Source organism: Anopheles merus, chromosome X (assembly GCF_017562075.2).
Source record: "Anopheles merus strain MAF chromosome X, AmerM5.1, whole genome shotgun sequence".
NCBI lineage: Eukaryota > Metazoa > Arthropoda > Insecta > Diptera > Culicidae > Anopheles > Anopheles merus.
In genome coordinates this window covers 4,382,527-4,403,422 of record NC_054081.1, presented here as the reverse complement: position 1 = coordinate 4,403,422, position 20,896 = coordinate 4,382,527, and the positions used below count along the sequence as shown (strand labels likewise).

At 48.6% G+C, this 20,896-nt stretch overlaps 4 protein-coding genes across 10 annotated transcripts in view; 2 read left to right on the top strand and 2 right to left on the bottom strand.

Moving 5' to 3' along the window:
- LOC121603484 (rhophilin-2) overlaps positions 1 to 2,786 on the top strand; it is a 34,616-nt gene extending 31,830 nt beyond the window's left edge. For all 6 annotated transcript variants that reach the window (XM_041932278.1, XM_041932296.1, XM_041932286.1 and 3 more), the window contains 3 exons: positions 897 to 1,909; positions 1,981 to 2,133; positions 2,215 to 2,786. In XM_041932278.1, the coding sequence (XP_041788212.1) occupies positions 897 to 1,909; positions 1,981 to 2,133; positions 2,215 to 2,427 (1,379 nt within the window). In that variant the 3' untranslated portion in view covers positions 2,428 to 2,786. The remainder of the gene's footprint in view (positions 1 to 896; positions 1,910 to 1,980; positions 2,134 to 2,214) is intronic.
- A 350-nt stretch (positions 2,787 to 3,136) lies between these two features.
- On the bottom strand, positions 3,137 to 4,975 carry LOC121603520 (vesicle transport protein SEC20). Its single transcript, XM_041932359.1, has 3 exons — positions 4,592 to 4,975; positions 4,289 to 4,461; positions 3,137 to 4,200 (listed from the first exon to the last, which is right to left on the bottom strand). The coding sequence occupies exons 1-3, from the start codon at positions 4,673 to 4,675 to the stop codon at positions 3,750 to 3,752; spliced, it is 708 nt and encodes a 235-aa protein (XP_041788293.1). The 5' UTR covers positions 4,676 to 4,975; the 3' UTR covers positions 3,137 to 3,749.
- A 2,825-nt stretch (positions 4,976 to 7,800) lies between these two features.
- Positions 7,801 to 17,069, top strand: LOC121598474 (N-acetyl-D-glucosamine kinase). The gene is made up of 4 exons (XM_041925379.1): positions 7,801 to 8,180; positions 8,598 to 8,933; positions 15,480 to 15,916; positions 15,992 to 17,069. Exons 2-4 carry the CDS (start codon positions 8,911 to 8,913, stop codon positions 16,606 to 16,608), a joined length of 1,077 nt encoding a protein of 358 aa, XP_041781313.1. The 5' UTR covers positions 7,801 to 8,180; positions 8,598 to 8,910; the 3' UTR covers positions 16,609 to 17,069.
- Positions 17,070 to 17,884: 815 nt separating this feature from the next.
- Positions 17,885 to 20,316, bottom strand: LOC121598464 (serine protease HTRA2, mitochondrial). Of its 2 annotated transcripts, XM_041925365.1 has the most exons (4): positions 20,059 to 20,306; positions 19,758 to 19,978; positions 18,513 to 19,680; positions 17,885 to 18,432 (listed from the first exon to the last, which is right to left on the bottom strand). In XM_041925365.1, the coding sequence occupies exons 3-4, from the start codon at positions 19,640 to 19,642 to the stop codon at positions 18,261 to 18,263; spliced, it is 1,302 nt and encodes a 433-aa protein (XP_041781299.1). In that variant the 5' UTR covers positions 19,643 to 19,680; positions 19,758 to 19,978; positions 20,059 to 20,306; the 3' UTR covers positions 17,885 to 18,260. The 2 variants fall into 2 exon arrangements, with proteins under 2 accessions (XP_041781299.1, XP_041781290.1); XM_041925356.1 differs by having other exon boundaries at positions 19,758 to 20,316.
- Positions 20,317 to 20,896: the final 580 nt, after the last annotated feature.

The following is a 20,896-nucleotide window of genomic DNA, read 5'->3' as shown; positions in this document are numbered from 1 at the left end:
CTTGCTGATACTCAATGAAAGTGCGTCATGACATGTCAAACGCGATACTCTGACTGACATGCTGAGCTTGATACTGTCGCAAGCATAACCATGACTTTTTCTGACTGTGAACAGTCCCAAATACCACTGTTTTCAGTCACAAACATTCATGGCTGAAACGTAGTTCAAATCAGCTCACGTACTCAACTGTGATGATCAGGGGGTGAGACTCAAACAGTTGGTGGATCAATCACATTGTTGATGACACTTTTTGTAGCACCCAACTCACCCAACGGCCACTCACTTGAGCATGACATTTTCTCCCAATGATAATCACTACTTCCTCGGGACATGCTTGGTCCAAGAATGACATGATTATCATCATTATTTTGTGATCCCAAGCAACAAATTGAGCATACTACTCATGCTCAACAAATGCTCATTTTGATGCTTGAGACTGCACCTGCATATCTCGCATGACTATCGTGATGATCATCGGTAGAAAATGTCGCGACCAAGTGACTGACCAATAGTTGGTTGCAAAAATGTCACCAAGCATGTGATGGTCGCATCAACTGTTTGAATTTCACCTGTGATCATCACGCACTGTCATTTTGTCATGACATGACATCAGTGACATTTTGCAGAACTGATAACAGAAAAAGAAAATCATGGCAATGTGACTGCGTCGGTTGTTATAACGTCACCAAGCATGTATTGGTCACACCAACTGTTAAAGCATCACCTCTAATTATCACAATTGAGTATGTGACGCTGACACTGACAATAATTTTACTGATCGCGCTTTCTCTAACTATTGCTATGAACCGTTCAGTTTTTCTTTTTTCAGATAGACAAATTCGCTCCGTTCCTCACTTAGCGGACTAATCTTGATCGCCTTTTTACTTTCCCTCCAGCACTAGCACACTATCACGCGGCCAAAACGAAAGTGGGCGGCCCGGGCGGCACCAGCAGCACGACCGAGGACGCAACCGCCGCCAACCGGTGCAACAAGCAGCAGCAACAGCAGCGGTACGGCCGCGGGCTCGAGCCGAAGGACACGTTCATCTTCGACGAAACGTCGTTCGAGTCCGACCTGGATCCGGTGACGCTGCGGCGGGCGCACCTGCGCGAATCACTCTCTAGTCACGAGGAAGCGCAGCGCCTGCAGCGCATGTGCCGCGAGCTGAAGAACAAGGTCGCCCTGTCGAAGGTGCTCAACTACGCGCACGAGCGCACCGCCGAGGAGCTGGAGGAGCTCGAGCTCGACCGGACCGGCACGGTCGGTTCGCGGTCGCACCTGTCCGCGCTGGACGAGCCGGACCTGGACCAGCTGGACGTGACGCTGAACGCCACGAGCAAGTTCACGATCTCGCTGACCGGACCGGACTTCACCATGCACCGGTGCGACGACCCGTTCCGGAAGCTCGGCCCGATCGCGATCTTCTCGGCCCGGCGCCACTGGACGGCGCCGCGCAGCGTCCGGCTGCAGAAGGGCGGCCCGTCGTTCCTGCTCGGCGGCGGCACGCTCGATCGCCGCCAGTCACCGTACGGGGGCGGTGCCGGCGGCGGCAGCAGCAGCAGCGGGGGCAACAGTAGCAGCAGCCACAGCAGCAGCAGCAACAACAACCGCCGCCAGCAGTCGCGGGGTCGGTGCTGCGGCGAGTGCGCCAACAAGACGAACTACTACAACGACAGCCGGGCGTGCGAGGTGTGCCTGAAGGATGTGTGCAACGTGTCGGAGCGCGAGTTCCGCGAGCTGAAGCTGCAGGACGGTGGTGGTGGTGGTGGTGGTGGGGAGCAGCAGCAGCATGGCACGGACGGCACAGGGACCGAGGATGGCAGGGGCGACATTAGCAGCTTCGGGTTCAATATACGGGGCGACGCGCCGGTCATGATATCGACGGTGGAAATCAACTCGCTGGCGGATGTGAGTTTAAAGCTGCGCAACGTTCGTGCCTGTTTTCTAATCCGCGGCTTCTTCCCCTTCCGTTCCCGCAGCTCGGTGGCATTAAGGAGGGCGACTTTATCGTGGAGCTGTGCGGCGTCGACGTGAAATGGTACACGCTCCAGCAGGTCCTGAAGCTGATTCGCAACTGTGAGCACAGTCTCGAGCTGAAGGTCATTACGCCGATGGATCGGAACTATCTGAAGGTACCCGGGCGTTGGTTGGACCTCCCCGTTTTTTTTTTTTTTGCTCTAATTTCTTTTTTTTCTCCCCCCTCCCCGCACCAGCCGATGGCGATGAGCCACAGCAGCAAGGGCTCCATCTCCACGCTGTCCGGCAGCTCGTCCGGCATCTCGTCCGGCGCACCGTCCCCGACCGGTACGACCACCAAATCGGCGACCAAGACGCGCTCGAAGCTGGGGAAAACGCGCCTCAGCAGCTTCACCTCCGGCAGCTGGAACCCGTTCCGAAGGACGCAAAGCCTGGGCAAGATATTCTAAGGAGCGGACAGAGGGAGAGAGAGAGAAGAGAGAGAAGAGCTGCTTGCTTTTTTTTCGCCTTTTTTACGTTTACTTTTAAAACTTACACACAAAGGAAGAGAAAGAAACCGCCGCCCCTCTAAGCGTGGGTCGGTTTTATATATTTTATAGTCGTGTCACGACGTTCACCGGGGCTGAACGTGAACGCGTGACAATAATGCCATTTTTGTTTGTTTGTTTGTTCTGCACACAACACAAGATTGTACAGAGAGAGAGAGTATGTGTGTGAAGCGAGCAGGAGAGTTTATGTTATTAGTAGTTAGAGCTAGAGAGGGCGCCGTAGTTAAAGTAAACAATAAATGAAATAATAAATAAAAATATATCAATACAAATAACATAAAAAAGGAAGGGAAAACACGAATGGTGCTTCCAGACGAGGACAGGCGTACAGAGGCCGCCCCAGCGCGCTCTTTCTAGCCGCCGCAAAACACGCTCAAGCATAACCACCAGCACTTATGATAACTTAATCCAGCTCTACGTTTTAACGATACGAAAAGAGGTCCACATGCCCCTTCCCGAAGGGAAAAACAACAATAATTTAAAAACTAAAATTACTTTCAATCTGCAAAGAATGAGAGAGAGAGAGACAATACGTTTACGTGTGTGAATGCGTTTTTCTTTTCATTTTTCGTTTTTAAATTACATTTTATTTTACACAGGCGTGTAAATATGAGAACTCCCCCCTCGTTCTCTATTGCTGCAACCCGTGTATCCCTTGCAGGACCAGGGAAAAGTCCCCCCCAGTCGCCCTTTGCCCTTTTTCTGCTTCTCGGGAAAACGGAACCGTCAAGTAGTCACAGCCGTTAAAAAGCACCACTTTTCTTTGCTTTTGTTTGTTTGTTTTTTTTTTTTAAATTACCGTTGTGGCAGTTATACACAAACAGCAGTTATAATTTATTTACCCCGACCCCCATCGTCGTTTCGTTCCCTTGTCCCGCGTATATACCGTAAGCGTTCTAATAACTATTTAACCATTATACAATGCACGTGCAAAGTGTCGATAAAGCTGGGGTCGGAGCTGGGAGGGGAACAAGGAGTGCTTGCAAGGAAGGGATTGGGAATCCTGTTTTTTTTTTTTTAATAAAACACTTTAAGAAAGGAGTAAAGCAAGTAAAAGCGGCGAGAGATGTTTTACGCTGTATGCGGATTTCCTCTGATTAGTGTACGCTTGGCAGTGACAATCATTCTGCAAAGGAATTCTGGGATGCCCCACGTGCCGGAAAGGGTTTTGGAATTTGGATTTGCCTCCTGCCTCTCTCTGCCTCCACTACTGCCAAACTGGTTTAAAACAACCGCCGGGACAGCACGTACAGCACGCTCACCAGGAACAGCACCAGCCCGAACATGGCCAGCACCTTGTCGGTGCAGTCCCGCCGGCTGTACTTCTGCAGCAGCTTGCGCGACTGGTGAATCTTCCCCGCCGTCTTGAGCAGCTCGTCGCGCGTACTCTCCACGGTGGCGCTGGTCGCCACCAGCATGTCGAGCGTGGCGGCCGACTTCTGCGTCGTGTCGTGCAGCTGCTTCGAGATCGAGATCATCCGGTCGGTGACGCTTTCCTGCTGGAACAGCAGGGACGAGTTGCGATGCGTCTTGCCGGTGGTGGGACCGCCCGGGCCCACCTTCCGCTGCCGCACGTCGCTCGCTTCCGGGCGCAGCGCGAACAGCTCCTCCTTGTTTGCCTTCTCGATCTCGAGCATCGTGTTGATGTTGGCCTTCCGGAACGCTTGCAGCGTTCTGCCGGGAGGAAGGGATTGGGCGTTGATTAGTGTAAGGAACGCGGCTTTTACCGGGGGGGCGAAAAAAAAACCCCTCCACCCGTTACCTGGTGTACTGTTCGCGGTTCTTTTCCGCCTCCTCCGTCAGCTTGTGGTCCGGCTCGTCCCGTGCCAGCACGTCCATCCGGTCGATGCACCGGCGCAGTGCGGCGAGCTTGTCCCGGCCGGCCTCGTTCAGCGTTTCCAGCTCGCGCAACGTGCCGCGGAAGTTGGAGATGTCCTGCAGGAGGGAATGGGGTGAGACATCGGTGAGACATACACACACACACACACACACACACACACACACACACACACACACACACACACACACACACACACACACACACATACAAATATACTACTCTTACCATAATGATTGCCTTCGCCCGTAAATTGTTGTCCAGTATCTCCTGCCGGATGGCCGACACGTCTGTATAGCTGGAGAGCGGCATCTTTCTTTTTCTGTCTGCCTTTCTTCCGGCAATACGTACACCGAAAAACACACACACAGACACGGGAATGTGGGCTGATTCGGGTTAAATGCAGCAGGGAGGTGTGCCTTCCTCCCGTCGATTACATTCGCTTTCAAAAGGAGGAGTCTTCGAATCGCAGCAGGCACTCCCGGACTTGTGCCCTCGGCTCGGTACGTAGCGGAAAGTTTTGTTTTGACGTAAACAAACGTTAGCCCAGCCACGACGGCTGACGTCTGCGGGCGAGGTTGGCTCACTGACAGTTGGCACCGGTGACAGGTTTGAAACGGCCGGTGTGCAACTGAACAGCAGCAAGGAATGTTTAAGTTTTCTGGTAAAATTAGAGCAATCCCAAATAACCAGCTCGTACTTTATAGCTGATTTAGGGCTGTTTAACGAAAAATCGTTCCGATGTCGTACTTTGTGGCTGATTAAGAGATAGACGGTACTTTGCGGAACTATGGAGCTTTTTAACAGGCACCCCAAGTGCCACAAATCCACTAAACGACCACTAAACGGCTTCTAAACGACTCAAGTTCTCTACCTAAACGGAATATAGAAAGACTTCGTTTAGCAGACGCCAAACGACTCATGCATTCTAAAAATAGCAAAAAAGCTGGTGGCGCTATCTGTTGGTGGGATACCCCAACCAGTTGAGCTTCATCGCTTGGAGGAGAGCTTTCTCATTTCCTCTGTACTGTTGTATGGTTTCGCATTGAAGTTATGCATCGCTAGAACTAGAACGGCGATACGATTGTTTAAATACTAAACTCCAACGGAAATCACCAGCACTGAAGCAAGTGAGATTTGAGCAATGGTCATTGGTGTTGATACCCACGTATCTAACCACACGACCATTTATATAGATTTTTGCTCAGAAAGTTAGAAGGCTATATAGGTCATAATAAAATGCAACTTGTCGAAACACATTGCAAGAAAAGGATAGCAATATAATGATGAGTTGTAATACGCCATCTATTGATCAAACCAATGAAGCTGTGGAGCTTTCATTTTTTTTCTATGGATATTCAATTTTCCAGTCGTTTAAGCTTAATCTGTGGCGCTTGGGACATGGTACTTTTTGGAACTTTGCGGCTGATTAGCACTATGTGTAGGGTTCATGGTGGAACTTGAAGGCTTGTTAAGAAAGCGCACCGAACTTGGTGGAACTTTATAGCTTTTTAATGCATGACATCGGTACGAGATGGCTCTTGTCAAAGTGTCAAAGACGGACGCCGGCAATAATCTCATTGCTGCTGCACAAGTTAGATTCGTTAATTGAAGAATGAATATTGAATCAAGTGATTGTGAATTATCAGTAAATTGTGTAAAATTTTGTGTAATTTATCAATACAAAAGATTTAAAAATATACACATGTGTTTAAACGAAACAAATCTTGTTGTTTATTTCATCGATGACGCTTGCTTGAAAATAAAACACAAAGAATAAAAACCCTGGCATCGTGGCATAAGGAAGCTGCTTAGGCGCTGTTTGAAAGACCCACATAGAACTTTGATGCTGTTTATCTACTGCAAAAGGCGAATTAGAGCAGCGATCTTTAGCGTGCCAAAATGAGCTGCTTAAGCAATTCTGGCTATTTGGGAAGTTCCATCATGAACCCTACACATAGTGCTACCCAAGCGCCACAGATTACCCAAGTGCCACAAATCCACTAAACGACCACTAAACGGCTTCTAAACGACTCAAGTTCTCTACCTAAACGGAATATAGAAAGACTTCGTTTAGCAGACGCCAAACGACTCATGCATTCTAAAAATAGCAAAAAAGCTGGTGGCGCTATCTGTTGGTGGGATACCCCAACCAGTTGAGCTTCATCGCTTGGAGGAGAGCTTTCTCATTTCCTCTGTACTGTTGTATGGTTTCGCATTGAAGTTATGCATCGCTAGAACTAGAACGGCGATACGATTGTTTAAATACTAAACTCCAACGGAAATCACCAGCACTGAAGCAAGTGAGATTTGAGCAATGGTCATTGGTGTTGATACCCACGTATCTAACCACACGACCATTTATATAGATTTTTGCTCAGAATGTTAGAAGGCTATACAGGTCATAATAAAATGCAACTTGTCGAAACACATTGCAAGAACAGGATAGCAATATAATGATGAGTTGTAATACGCCATCTATTGATCAAACCAATGAAGCTGTGGAGCTTTCATTTTTTTATATGGATATTCAATTTTCCAGTCGTTTAAGCTTAATCTGTGGCGCTTGGGTATTTGGAATCAAAGTGCCTCAAATCTACTAAACGACCACTAAACGGGTTCTAAACGGCTCAAGCTCTCAACCTAAAAGGAATCTAAAAAGACTTCGTTTAGCAGACGGCAAACGACTCATGCATTCTAAAAATAGCAAAAAAGCTGGTGGCGTCAGCTGTTGGTGGGATAGCGGGGAGCTTTCTTCGCTTGGAGAGCTTTCTCACTCCCTCTGTACTGTTGTATGGTTTCGCGTTGAAGTTATGCATTGCTAGAACTAGAACGACGATACGATTGTTTAAATACTAAACTCCAATGTAAACCTTCAGCACTGAAGCAAGTTAGATTTGAGTAATGGTCGTTAGGCGAAACACATACCTTAGCCGAAACACATTGCAAAAAAAGGACAGCAATGAGATTTAATACGCTACGCCATCTGTTGAACAAACCAATGAAGCTAAGGAGCTTTCGTTTTCGTTTCTATGGATATTCAATTTTCCAGTCGTTTAATCCCTGGCGCAAGGTTCCAAGGAGTACCAAGTGCTTGTTAAAATGCGCCATAGTTGTGTGGTGATTACCGCTTTACAGCACCGGTGACGCATTTGAATGGGTGTGCAACTGAAAGCAAGTAGGGATTTTTTTTAAATATAAAATTATTCATATTTATGAAGGAATTTTTGCAAACACGTGCAATCAGAAAAGCAACTGCCATTTTGAATGTTATTTTTTCTCCAATACCTTCTCGTGACAGTTCGCCTGGCAGTTTGTGTGGGAGCTTTCTAAATCAAAACAACAACAGTTTGCACACACTGTAAACCAATTGCTGGGAAAGTTTTTGTTTATGTTTCGGCGAGCAACAAAAAAAACTGTAAATTGTGAGTGAAATGCACCAAAAGCAAAGGAAAAAAAAGTGAAAATGTGTGCTTTCCGCTTGGAACCCGACGGGGTGAGACGGTGAGAGAAGAACCGACACCGCTGCCACAAGATATCGCACGGCCCTTTTCTCCACCCCACCCCTCTCCCCTGATCGGCGAGACACAATCGGCCGGTGATGCCTTTCGCTGGCGTGTGTGTGCGCGCGCGCCCTCCCCCCCTTTAACCGAGGCACCCTATATCGGGCGAAGGCGAGCGCCGACCGGGCACCATTCGATGGCGGGATTCGACGCCAATCGCACGCCTCTCTGCCAGAGCGGAAAAGCCACGCGGCACCCGTATGTGTGTGTGTGTGTGTGTGTGTATGTGCAAGTGCCAAAGTGAACGGTGTGTGGTGAGTAACACGAACGGGCGAAAGGTGGGCAGGGGAGGGGGGTCAGGTGGACGCCGCTCTCGCACACTCACCGCAAGCAACACGACACCCAGGTGCGAGCGGGTTTTTGCTTCTCGTCCGTTGTTGTTTGGCCGTCTGACTGCCTGCCGTGTTGGCAAAGACGAGGCACTCTCCTTCTAAGCGAAGTGCGACCGCCGCAACGGCATTCCTAAATTTCCTGTTTGTGTGATTGATTGCATGTGTGTGTGTGTGTGTGTGGGTGGATGGTTATGTTGTGCTCTAATTCCGTGCTAGATGGTTCCTGCAGCACTGGCTCCAGCAGCGTTCCTGACCCCTCCCACAGCAGAACCGGAATCGAGCACAACAGCGAAAACGAAATCAAACCAACAACGAAAAAAAAAAACCGTTTATTTGAAGGTGATCCAGATATAACGCGTCCTATTCCGCATTGTTGGTGTACCCGTGCCCGGACTGCGGTGCTGCCAGCTCTCCAATCAACTGGTTTTCGCGCCCGCCTCAAAGGGGAAAGTGTCTCGAGAGAAGGCCACCGGTTTCGGCGTGAAATCAGCGTGCTCAACCCGGGGCGAGCGATAAAACGGGAGCAAAGCTGAGTTTTGCTTACCTCGATCCTCCTGCGCCGTCGAAAGGTGAAACACGCGGCGCTACAGCGAGGCAGGCCCCTAACAAAAACCCATTGCTGCAGCCTTTGGTCAGCGACAGGAGAGTCACGATGTACATTGGAGGCGTAGAAGGGTAAGTTCAATCTACTTTTATGCGGCTTGTATCCCTTTCTGTTGGTTTTGGGAATTTCTTGAGATGTTGTGGAATTTGATGTTAGAGGCTTATTTTTTAAGAGAGGTTCCTCTGGGAACTCAGAACTTCTGAAATTCCTGAAGATGCATTGGAAATGCTGGAAGATGTTAACATTTGGATCATTTCTCTATTCTCGATCTTGTTCTTGTCCAGGCAGTGGGTTTGCTAGTTGTTGAAGACATCCTTACCTAATGACTGATAGTCTAGTTAAATTGTCTAGATCTTACAGCAAGGATCGTCTAGTCTAGAGGTAGTTAGTTCACATGCTACTGTCTGTATGATATCCGAGGTATGATCTACATAGTTACATTTTTCTATCAACGAAGTTGGCAGGATTAGTTTGACAATCCTTCAGAAACAGAATCTTTTATGTTTTGATCGCCCACGATGTGCGGTGGGCAATTCAGACGTCTCGGCAGGCGTCATCAAAAATTTATTTTACTCTGGCTTGCACTGCACATGTTGGATGTGGTTTAGAAGTGGCAATATTATTTTTGGAGCACGAAGAACGTTCAGGAGGGCCTCTTAGAATTTGATTTTTGTGACAAAGATCGATCAAGATCATCATCCAGAAGTATGTTAGCAAGACATTTCCCATCGATCAACAGCAATTTGGAATGATCCGAATAGTGAGTGATTGAAGCGTCCCATGTCAAATGAAGCTGCGAGACGACGACGAAGTTCACTTGGGAGCAACTGCTCCCTACTGCCTTTGTAGAAGAGCTATAATGCTTAGACATTAATCCTTCGGATTACTGTCCGTACTAGTCGATACATGTTCCATCTGTCTTCTCAGTACTGCTCCAATTACGAAAGAAATCGCCAGGAAATAGTAGAAATGACTCTCAAGTATTCTACCAAGATGTCACAATAAAGCTTCCCTTTTCGCTATCCGCTCGAACCAAATAGGAAGCAAAGATGAGCTAGCCCAATCCCCACACCCGCCCCAGATATCTTCCGAATGCGAAGTCTTACATCTGTTACCGGAAGCCATTGAACCATTGGCGCCCCATCAAACACTGTTGCCCCCTGTTGAGCAGCCATCATTTCCCTTCCACACTGCCGGCGTGTGGTTACGGAGCAGTGGCTAGTAACAGCAACAACAAAAAAACTGCACTTTCATAACGGCGACGTAATAGCCCGAAAAGAAAAGAGTACGAAACAACTGCCGCCCAACATATACCGTTTGGCGGAAAACCGGCGCAACGCAACTTTCGCAGGAGGAAGTTTAAACATAACTTGGAGAAGGAATAACCCAAACAGACGAACAAGAAACAAACAAACAGAAAAAAGGCCAAAATGAAAGTGAAAACATTGATCTGGCCGAAGATACGCAAGCGAACGATCGTTTCATTTGCGGGGGCAGGCTTCTGGGGTGGGGTTTTTAGGAGTTAATTTGGCAATTACACACGCACAAACACACACACACCGTTGCGGAAGTTCTCGAAACCTGCGGCGGGGTGTTATGCAGCACCTTCGGCTGCACATTCGCGATCGACCACCGCTCCCTTCACTTTCGTTAGAGCACAACAGGCCCAAGGTGAGATGCAATTCTAGCCGGGCCGGGTGGAATGTTTTGTTGCCTTTTTGTTGTTTAACGAGCTGCAACGCACGCAATCTCGAAGATAGGCATTGGATTGTCTTTTTTTATTTTTGCTTTTGCATCAGCGGGGCCGTTTTATTGCCACCGTGTTTGTCATCTCTGGCAGCCACTGTTTGCTGTTTAGAGTTTTGTAGCGCTCTTGGCCCTTGGGCTCTGCAGGGCGCCCTGTTATCAGTCCAGCCCTGGGGCCGGGGAATAGGGGGTACGTCTCACTCGCCCCAGACCTTGCCCTAACCGGTGGAGGATGCGAGCGAGAAGCGTGAAGCGTCTGCCTAAGTTCACTGCCAAGTTTACCCGCTAGTCGAGGCGAGACGTCACTGGGTTAGATTAGATGTACCCTTCCCTTGTACGAATTGTATGCGCATTAGTCGCTCTTGTGAGGGAACAAAAAAAAAATGTAACGACATTTTCTGTTTTTATCTCACATGGAGCAGATTGCTTATCCGCTGTTTATCGTGTCTCCCCTATGGTTCCTGTGCAGTGTCTATACATATCCCAGGATTACAGTCAGGGGTCGACAAACTGGAGGGTTGATTGGCTGGACATGGAGTGTGGCAGGAAGATGATAATTCTTCAGATTGGAATCTCAAACGAGATTCTGATATCGAAATTGGAACAAATCTTCACTTTGTTTTATTTTTGGTATAATGCGATCAGGCAGACATGTTCATACCTCCCAGATCCAAGTATTCCAGAATACAATTATTGTTGTGCTTCATTAATCTTTCGTTGAAATTCCTTCATATGAATCTTCAACGATGAGTGACTCTCGAATCGAATCAGTTATCCAAAGATGATTCCACAAAGATATCTAAATCTACAAAGATACATGAATCTTTGGAGATTCATGAATTTTCAGAGAATTTCGATTTTTCAGATAACAGAATTTGGGTTGGTCCTGTGATACAGTTTTCAACTCGCACGACTTTGAGTTCCAGCTTTGGGTGCAAGCCTGGACCGTGCACCTTGTAGCAAGAACTGGTGCGTGTTACTTCAGAATAATCTCGAAATCTTGTACAGGCCGACACGAACGAGTAGGTCGTTAGGCCAAGAAGAAGAAAAAGCTCAAATTCTTTTAATCTTTCCATATTAAGACTCAGATTCATTGCATCATTTGAATCTGAACTAGATACATCCCCAACACAAAATTCAATCAGATAAAAACGGCCACCGCATCTATGGAATAGAACATCGCATCTGAGTTCCATTACGAAGATCCTGAGTTCGATGATTACGAAGCAGAAGAGCATTAAATAGTAGAAAGGCCAGCGAAGATCTCAAACTCTCCTAAACCTACTATTGTTGTTTCTCAGAGCAAAGAAGATAACTGCTAAGGCCCGAGGATGTAAGGAAACAGGTATGGAAATATTATGCCATTGAGCTATAGACTCACAATTCTGAGCTTAATATGAAAGGTGGAATTTTCTTGCCGGCAAGTGGTGAATAATCTTACAGAAAATGACTTAGTATGTTTAATAAAATGTCTCCAATTTGGCACACACATTTCAACAGTTTACCAAACCCTGCCGTTTGCGAATCACTTCCATCGGATATAGAGGGGAGTCACGTTTTAGCAGCCGCATTACTGACACACTAACCTTGACACACCCGACCCACGGGCCCCCGCCAATTCGGATTACCCGAGAATCGATTCCGGGTGGATTTTAATTGCACCGAACAGGGGGGTGTGTGCAAACACTCGAAAGCAGCCTTTCAAAACAAAGCACTTGAAGTATCCCCAAAGTGCGTGCAGTATCTCCAAAGTAGTGCGATAAGGCAAAATCAATTTGGTACCCCTATTTGGTCGATTGGTAGTTCGGCTTACTCTGCCTCCAATATATCTAAGATATACATTTAATCACGCTGTTACATGCATGCCGCACTACAGTCCTTAAGAGCCGCCCGTTGCCGGACGGTAGAGTTGATGCACTTCAGAACTTCCGTTGCTCGTACAAAAATGATTTATGTGCCATAAATCACGATGATGGGGTAGTAGTTGCAAAAAGTGTTGCCCACCGTGCACCGAACTCTAAGCCCTTCGGGGTGTGCTGTGAATAATCGCACCGAAAACAGCGATACCGGGCCATACTGGCCACTTCAGATAAGGTGTGCCCGCCCAGCGTCGCACGATAACGGGATTTGCCGACCGACCGAGGCAGGTGGTCGCTGGTGGGAGAAATTCGTTCTCCAAAGATCTGACGCTGGCGATAACTGTTCCCGCCCGCCAGAACGAGCGCCGAAACCCACGCGACGAACCCAGCGGCGGCCATGATTACATCAGCGCGCGCAGTTTCCTGGTCGACAATGCAGCAACTTGTTTTGATAATTGACTTTTCGCCACTCCTTACCTCCACACAGACACACCCGTGCGCGCACAAATCTTCTCGAATTGATCATACCATCAGTCCAATGTGACGTTGGGACGGTTTGGGCTACAATGGGCTGCTGATTGGCGGGCAACCCGGTCTCGAGCACATGTGCGCGGTGCGTGCGCGAATACCAAGCATGGCAGGTTTAATCCGCCGAGTCGGCTGATGCGTGCGCGATTGTGCTGTAGATGCGAGCGAGGCAAGATAATGGAAGAATTGGTTAGCTTTGGTGACGCGATCGTTCAAAACATCGCTTATTCGGCTGTCGGCCGCATTTTATCAGCCGGTTGGCAACGCGCCCCGAATGAAGCGTTGTTTTCAACGTGTTCAATCGTCCAACAGCAGAAGGTAGAAACTCACGCTAGCGGATTCCGAATATCGGTCGTGTGTGCAATGCCTTCCGGAAGGGGCGATTCTAAAGTCGTTCCTCAACTCCATGCTTCACACAACTCATGCGCTCACTGCGGGTAATCTGCTTGTCGGGGAAGCACCCAGTTTGCGCCATAAAACACCCACAATGTCACGTGCCAGATTGGCCACGTGCTTGGTCCGTGAGGTCTTGTTTCAGATGCGAGCATCGCTATATTCCTCGGGCCGAATACCGCTCTTTTTTCTCTCTGGTTGTAATGTTTGATAAAGGTCAGATGTTAGTCAGAAGTACATCAAATGATCCGTTTTTGAATCACTAGTATCGTTCGAAAGTTGTAAAAAAAAAATCATGCATATTCAAAGATGCCTTGCTATATAATAAAAATAATTCTTACAAAGTACATAAGCTACCAAATTGAGTTCACTGGCTTAACGAATCTTGAGAAGTTTGTAGATGAACCATTGGAAGTTCCTTTTTTATTCACCTGGATTGATTTGCGAACACCAAAAGAATATTTGAAGATTCGTTGCTCTACAAAACTCTTCATGAGGTCCTATTCCTGCATGAGGAGATTTAGTGAAACTGGTGAGATCGTCGAATAATTCAAAGTATCTTCTTCTCATTCTTCGAGGCATAAAGATCTTCACGATCTTTTCGGTCCAACACAGGTATGGATAACCTGAACCTCGCTGGACATATACAAACATTGAATTCCGCAAAAACTATCAAATCACTTGTATTGCTGAGCTACTTGAAACAGGCTTTTGGAGGCCGCAGGATTATGGCTAATAAAAAAAAACCAAGAATAGTATGATTTTTGTTAAGAATGTAGGCTAGATTCAAGTCCTATTCTATCTATTCAAGGAATAGATTCAAGTCCTATTGTGTCTGATATAGATGTTGTTTGAGTATCTATGTTATGCTTACGATGGGTTATGACATTGCAACTGAAGATTGTCACGTTATCAAGCCTCGTTGCACGATGTTTAAGTCATCCTAGTAAAATAAATCTTAAAGGTAGAACAGAGTCTGATCTGCAACGTCTAGCGGAAAGAACTTTAATCAGCATTCTTGTATGTATAGCGTCCAGCCTCGCAAAACGAGTTTAATCCTGTCCAGTGCCTCACTCGATATACGAAAAGCTCCTTATAATTTGTGTGAAAAGTGAAATCATTGGCCGCAGATGTATTTCTACAAAAAAATTCATCATTATACTTATAGCTTGGATGATAGTTGTAGTTCACTATTTCTTTGTCCCATAAATAATTATGAATTTTTTGATTATTTTGATTCGATTATATTAGTTTGTCCTTTAATTTATCCTAGAATTGACAAATTTCATTGTTTGGGGCAAGTCATTTTCTGGTAGCTCCCACAGCTTCTTCCAAATGATGATCAGGATCACATATCAGGAAACAGTTTGTAACCTCCGCAGCAAAATCAAATTGAAAAACGGACTTTCAAAAGTTTATGTCTAGGAAGTGTTTTTTTGTTCAGGCCAACCAAGAAGCGTACTACGTTCTACCGCGGTATTGCTGGAACTTCTACCACTAGACCAGTGAGTCTAAGTGCATTTGAATTCAACAGTGTAACATTCATACAACTTAAAAGAATCACCCAAATAGCTATTTATTTACGTTTCATGAATCATGAGTCAAAACTCACACGAAAGGCTCAAATAAAAGGTATTCCAAGTCAGTTTCGAATTTGCCCATCATTATTCATCGCTTTCAAGATGATTTTCAACAGCTGACAAATGGTGTGTTTGTGTCATAATAAAATTTCAGCTCTTAAACATGATTTTCAACACACCACAAAGACCTATCAAGCTCAATCCAGCTTGAGACGTGTTGAAAATCATGTGGAAGAACTGACACATAATTGTGATGCAAATACAACAATTGACAGCTGTTGAAAAACATATTGCAAGCAATGAAAAATATTGTAAACAATGGAAATTGACTCGGAATACCCTGGAAATGACTCTTAATAGATGATTAATATGCTTCGTGAAGTAACACAGTCTTCTACGCCGTTCGCTGATTTTGAAATTCGCGAACAAGAACCATTTGACACAAAAGAAGCGAACGTTCGCCTGCCACAAAAATCTCACTAATTTCTGACCCTCAACTTCTCTCTTGCAGCGGTGCGACACACTCCACCCTCGTCATCTGCGATGAGGCGGGCCAGATAGTGGGGCGGGCGAAGGGCCCGAGCACGAACCACTGGGCGGTGGGCATACCGGGCGTGGCCGAGCGGATCGATGCGATGGCGCGGGCCGCCAAGGCGGAGGCGAACCTGCCCGCCGACCAGCAGCTGACCGCGGTCGGCCTCTGTCTGAGCGGGGCCGAGGCGGAGGAGACGAACCGCGAGCTGGAAGCGTACCTGCACACGCACTACCCGACCGTGGCGGAGCGGTACGTGGTGGCCAGCGATACCGTCGGCAGCATTCAGGCGGTGTCGCGCCTGGGCGGCATGGTGATCATTGCCGGCACCGGCTCGAACACGCTGCTGCGCAACCCGGACGGCAGTACGCACGGTTGCGGCGGCTGGGGCCACATGATCGGCGACGAGGGTGGTGGTAAGTAAGGTCCGGCTGGGCGGCGTGCACGGTCCAAGTCTCACACTGAATGGTGGCTTTTTTCTTCGCTTGCAGCCTGGTGGATCGCCCGGAACGCCATCAAGACGGTGTTTGACGATCGGGACAACCTGAACCGCTCCAAGCACCCGGTCGAGCGCGTCTGGCAGCTGATCCAGGAGCACTTTGGCGTGCGGACGCTGCACGACCTGCTCGACCACAGCTACGGCCGGTTCTGCAAGACGGCGTACGCGGGCCTGTGCGCGAAGCTGGCCCGCGCCGCGCAGGACGAGCGCGACCCGCTCTGCCGGAAGCTGTTCGGCGAGGCCGGCCAGTCGCTCGCCCGGTCGGTGTGCGCGCTGCGCGACAAGATAGCGCCGGACCTGTTGCGCCCGGGCACGGCCGGCACCAGCCTGCTCGACATCGTGTGCGTCGGCTCGGTCTGGCTGAGCTGGGAGCTGCTGCGGGACGGCTTCGTCGCCGAGCTGGACCGGCAGCACTTCCCGCACGATCTGCGCCTGCTCCGGCTGACCACGACGATGGCGCTCGGGGCGGCCTACCTCGCGGCGGACACGTACAAGCTGGCCCTGCCCCGCGACTACACCGGCAACTACGACGTGTTCTACACGTACCGGGTCGGGCAGGCGAACGGCAGCAACGGGACGGCCGGTCACGACACGAACGGCCGATGCTAGGGGGGGGCGTGCAGGCTAAACCCGGGGCCCCTGCGCCCTCTACTTCCATTTAGTACAGCAAAAACCGATTGAGATTCAGCGTGTGTGTGATAAAAAAACAAGGACAGGAGGATGCGTTTTTGTGAAGGAAGGAAACGTGTGACCTGATTAAAGAGGCATCCGCGCGCTACACCGAAGTTCCAGTTGAGTGTAGAAAATTGCAACAACAACAAAAAAACTAGTTACTGTTCCCTATGCTGCTGCTCCCCCCCAAGTATTCTCCCCTGCTGTGGACATGATTCCAATCTGTGTTGACCTTCCCTTCTCCATCCGGCTCCTTCCAGTGGGAAAAGCTGTTTAGTATTTGTTGTCCTGCACGTGCTGCGCCTTCATGCGCTTTCTATAGCTATATAGCCCGGTCACGCCAAGCCAACATCCGGATGAAAAAAAAAATATAAATATATATACACATGGTACACATAGATTCCCCAGTGAGTGTGTGTTTTGTAGAGGTAGAATTGTTTTCCTTCTTTCTTTTTTTGTATGTGAGGCAAAATAAATAGCGTCTACGTACATTCGCAAATGTCGTTCTCTTACTCGCACTAATCTCACTAATCGAAGTCAGCATATCTTGCGCAGGGCTGCAAAATGTCATAATCATCACGGGATATTCAACAACGAAAACAATGAACATATCCTTGGTAGCTTAACGCTCATTGATGATACTCAACGAAAGTGCGTCATGGCATGCCGTACACGACATGCGAGTGCTTGAGTCAACCGTGACACTCTGACACACAAGCTAAGCTTAATGTCGTCACAAGCATAATCATGACTTTTTTCTGGCTGTGAACACTGCTGCGAAATGCCACTGTTTCAGTCAGCAACAGTCATGGCTGAAAAGAAGCTCAAATCAGCTCACGTACACAACTGAGATGATCAGGGGTGAGACTCATACAGTTGATGAACCAATCACATGCTTGGTGACACTTTTTGTAGCACTCAACTGTTGGTCACTCACTTGGTCATGACATTTTCTGTCGGTGATGTCATGATATCTTATCATGACATTCTTGGAATATACTTGACGTGTGGTCCCATCCAGCAAAATGGGCATGCTTTTTCGCTCTGTCTGGTTTGAAGGTCCGTCGGGTCAAACAGATCGAGAAAACATGATCAATTGCACCGAATATCTCCCATGACCATCGCGATGATCACCGACTGAAAATGTCGCGACCAAGTGACTGACCAAGAGTTGGTTGCACACAATGTCACCAAGCATGTGATGGTCGCACCATCTGTTTGAGTCTCACCTCTGATCATCACAGTAGAGCTCGTGACGCTGACAAGATTTTGATTCAGCCGGAATTTGTCACAACTGTGTCAGTGAGCTTAACTGATCACAGCAAAAAAAAAGTCATGACATAGTGACTGACCAAGCGTTGTGTCGCAAAAATGTCACGAAGCATACATTGATCGCACCGATCATTTTGAGTATCACCTCTGATCACAATTGAGTACGTGGCGCTGTCATGGATTTTGTTTCAGTCAGATTTTTTCATGACATTGACAGTGACATTTCGCAGCACTGGCCTTGCGGCTCATTGCAAAACATGCATTCTGATGCTTCTATTAAAAGTTTTAAGTAAAATTTAAAGTAAAGTCGCGAAAGTCTACGCGGTCGTGTCCTCGGGAAAAACGTGCACGGTGGCCGGCTGCTGCCCGCGATAGATCGTGATGGCGAGCTTTTTCTCCTGCGCCGCCAGCAGCTCGTACACGTCGCCGGAACTGTTTATCTCCTTCCCGTTGATGTGCGTTATAATATCGCCCGGCTGAAGGCCACCGCTGGGGAGAAGAAATGAAAAAAAAAGACAGTTGAAAATTTCCGTATCGTTCTCTACGGTCCCGGACTCGTGGCTAGCTACCTGTGCGCCGGCGATCCTTGGATGACCTTCCACACCAGCACGCCGCCCCGCACGGTCGGTGGAAAGTTGTGGTTGCGCTGCTGCAGCTCGTGCAGTATGTCCGGCGTCAGGCTCAGCATCGTGATGCCGATGTAGCGCCGGTAGCTGGGCGCACCGCTCGACAGCCGCCGGCCGCCGGCCGCCCCCGCCGTTTCATGGATCTTGCGCAGGAACGCTTTCGCGTGATCGATCGGGATGGCAAAGCTGATGCCGGACGTCACCTTCATGCTGTTGATGCCGATCGCCTCCCCGTCCAGGTTGACCAGCGGGCCGCCCGAGTTGCCGAACGTGATCGCCGCGTCCGTCTGGATGTAGTTGATGTCCTTACCGCGCAGCCCCAGCTCCTGGGAGGCACGCTGAGTCGAGCTGACCACACCCGCCGTCACCGTGTTGTTCAGCGCGAGCGGACTGCCAAGCGCGACCACCCACTCGCCGGGCCGCAGATCGGCCGAGCTGCCGAGCCGGAGCGTGGGCAGATTGTCGCACCGTATGCGCACCGTCGCCAGATCGGACGTCGGGTCGACGTGCTCGACCTGCCCGGGAAAGGTGCGCCCGTCCGTGAGCCGCACCGTGACCAGCGTGTGCGGTTTGCTCACCACCACGTGCGCGTTCGTGAGGATCAGCCCGTCCCGCTCGATGATGAAGCCGGACCCGTTCGACACCGTCACCGGCTCGCGAGTGAAAAAGTCCACCCGCTGCCGGTCCCGGATCTCGATGAACACGACGGCGGGCGCGGATATTTCCACCGCGTCCGCAATGAAGTTGTACTGCTGCCGGTTGCCCGCGGCCGCGCTCGTTTTCGCACTGACGGTGGGGAGGAAACCGAACGCTGGCCGGCCGGTAGCTTTCCGTTTGCTCTGGTCGGGCCGGGTGTTGTAGGCGAGCAGCCCGAACATGCCGGCCAGCGCGAGCGTTGCGGTGAGGCCAACCTTCTGCGCGGTCCAGGAGTCACCTTGCTCGCCGGAACCATCACTGCGCCTGTGTTGTCCCGTTCCGCCGACCGCGCGGAGGTTGCTGTGGGGTGCCAGCTGCACTACCGCCAGCAGCCGGCGCTGGAGAAAGAGGGCGGGTCGTCTCAAGGCACAGTGCATGGTGGTGTGTGTGTGTGTGTGTGAGTTTGTCGTACGGGCTAAAATGGCATTTGGAACAGAAATTAGAAACCCAAAACGGCTACGTGGCCACTGTTTACGATAAATGTACGCGAACCTTCGCCAAAGCAATCCGCAAGCACGGCTCGGGCCGACGATGCAGCGCACTTTTGACAGCTCAACGGGCAAGGTGGTTTGTTTTGACGTACGGGCGTTTGTTGTGTTTACGTTTTGCTGCGGGTGCGTTTGTAGACGAAATGCAAACAAGATCTGCTGTTGCGCTTTGACGTTATTTGCTGACATTCACATTCGCTTCGGAAGCAGGTTCGGGTTCAGTAACTAGAGTAGGATAGGTACGGTACTATTGTAGATTCAAAGACAAGAACACAACCGGTCCCTGAACAGCGATAATACAGTACCGTGCAGAATTAGTTCCCGGCATCAAATCGGTTTTGGTACTAGTTCCGGAACTGGTACAAGTTTTGTATCAGTTTCTCTATGTTTACAGTTCCTATGCCAATATTTGTACTCGTACCTGTACCGGATTCGGAAAGGGTTCGACAGGTTCGGTACATGTTCCGGAACCGGTACACGTTTTGTACCGGTGTATATATCGCTACAGTTTCTGTTCGAAATCTACTACTCGTACCTGTACTGGGATGGAATCGAGACAGATTCGAGGGTAGGAACATTCACAGTTTCTGGAATATGAAAAGATAGTGGAGTTTCAAATCAGTTCCTAAAGTAACATATGTTCAATAACGATTCCGGAACCGATACATGTTTTATGTCAGTTTCTATATCGTTATAGTTCTACAATTGGTACTCGTACCTGTACCAGGAGGGATTCGGAATAGGTTACAGGAATAACATCAGGTCCTGAATAAGTGCTAAGAACAATATTAGTTTCTGGGCCGGAATAAAATAGTTAGAAATCTATTAAAGAAGCGGTATAGGAAGTATAGCGGTATACTAAAATCAAGATCAGTTCTTAAGTAGGCAACGGGTTCAGAAACAGTTCAAAGATTGGGTATCAGTCCGAGAATAGATATATCTTGGTAACTCCTACTTTAAAAAAATGGGTAAGATAATAAAAGTATTCAGAACTAGTATAGAGATCCAGCACTAGACCAGGGTCATGATCTATTTCAGAAATGTTAAAGGTCAAAGGGAAACATTCCAGATCTGGGAAACGTTTTTCATCATTTCCCAGGATATCCCCAGCTTTGAGATTTCAGCGCCTTTTTTGGTTTCAGT

Coding starts and splice junctions, on each gene's coding strand:
- LOC121603520 (XM_041932359.1), bottom strand. CDS start 4,675: ATGCCGCTCTCCAGCTATACAGACGTGTCGGCCATCCGGCAGGAGATA. Junction 4,462..4,591: donor GGGCGAAGGCAATCATTATG/GTAAGAGTAGTA, acceptor TCCCTCCTGCAG/GACATCTCCAACTTCCGCGG. Junction 4,201..4,288: donor AACCGCGAACAGTACACCAG/GTAACGGGTGGA, acceptor TCCTCCCGGCAG/AACGCTGCAAGCGTTCCGGA.
- LOC121598474 (XM_041925379.1), top strand. CDS start 8,911: ATGTACATTGGAGGCGTAGAAGG. Junction 8,934..15,479: donor TACATTGGAGGCGTAGAAGG/GTAAGTTCAATC, acceptor TCTCTCTTGCAG/CGGTGCGACACACTCCACCC. Junction 15,917..15,991: donor GATCGGCGACGAGGGTGGTG/GTAAGTAAGGTC, acceptor CTTCGCTTGCAG/CCTGGTGGATCGCCCGGAAC.
- LOC121598464 (XM_041925356.1), bottom strand. CDS start 19,642: ATGCACTGTGCCTTGAGACGACCCGCCCTCTTTCTCCAGCGCCGGCTG. Junction 18,433..18,512: donor CAAGGATCGCCGGCGCACAG/GTAGCTAGCCAC, acceptor TCTTCTCCCCAG/CGGTGGCCTTCAGCCGGGCG.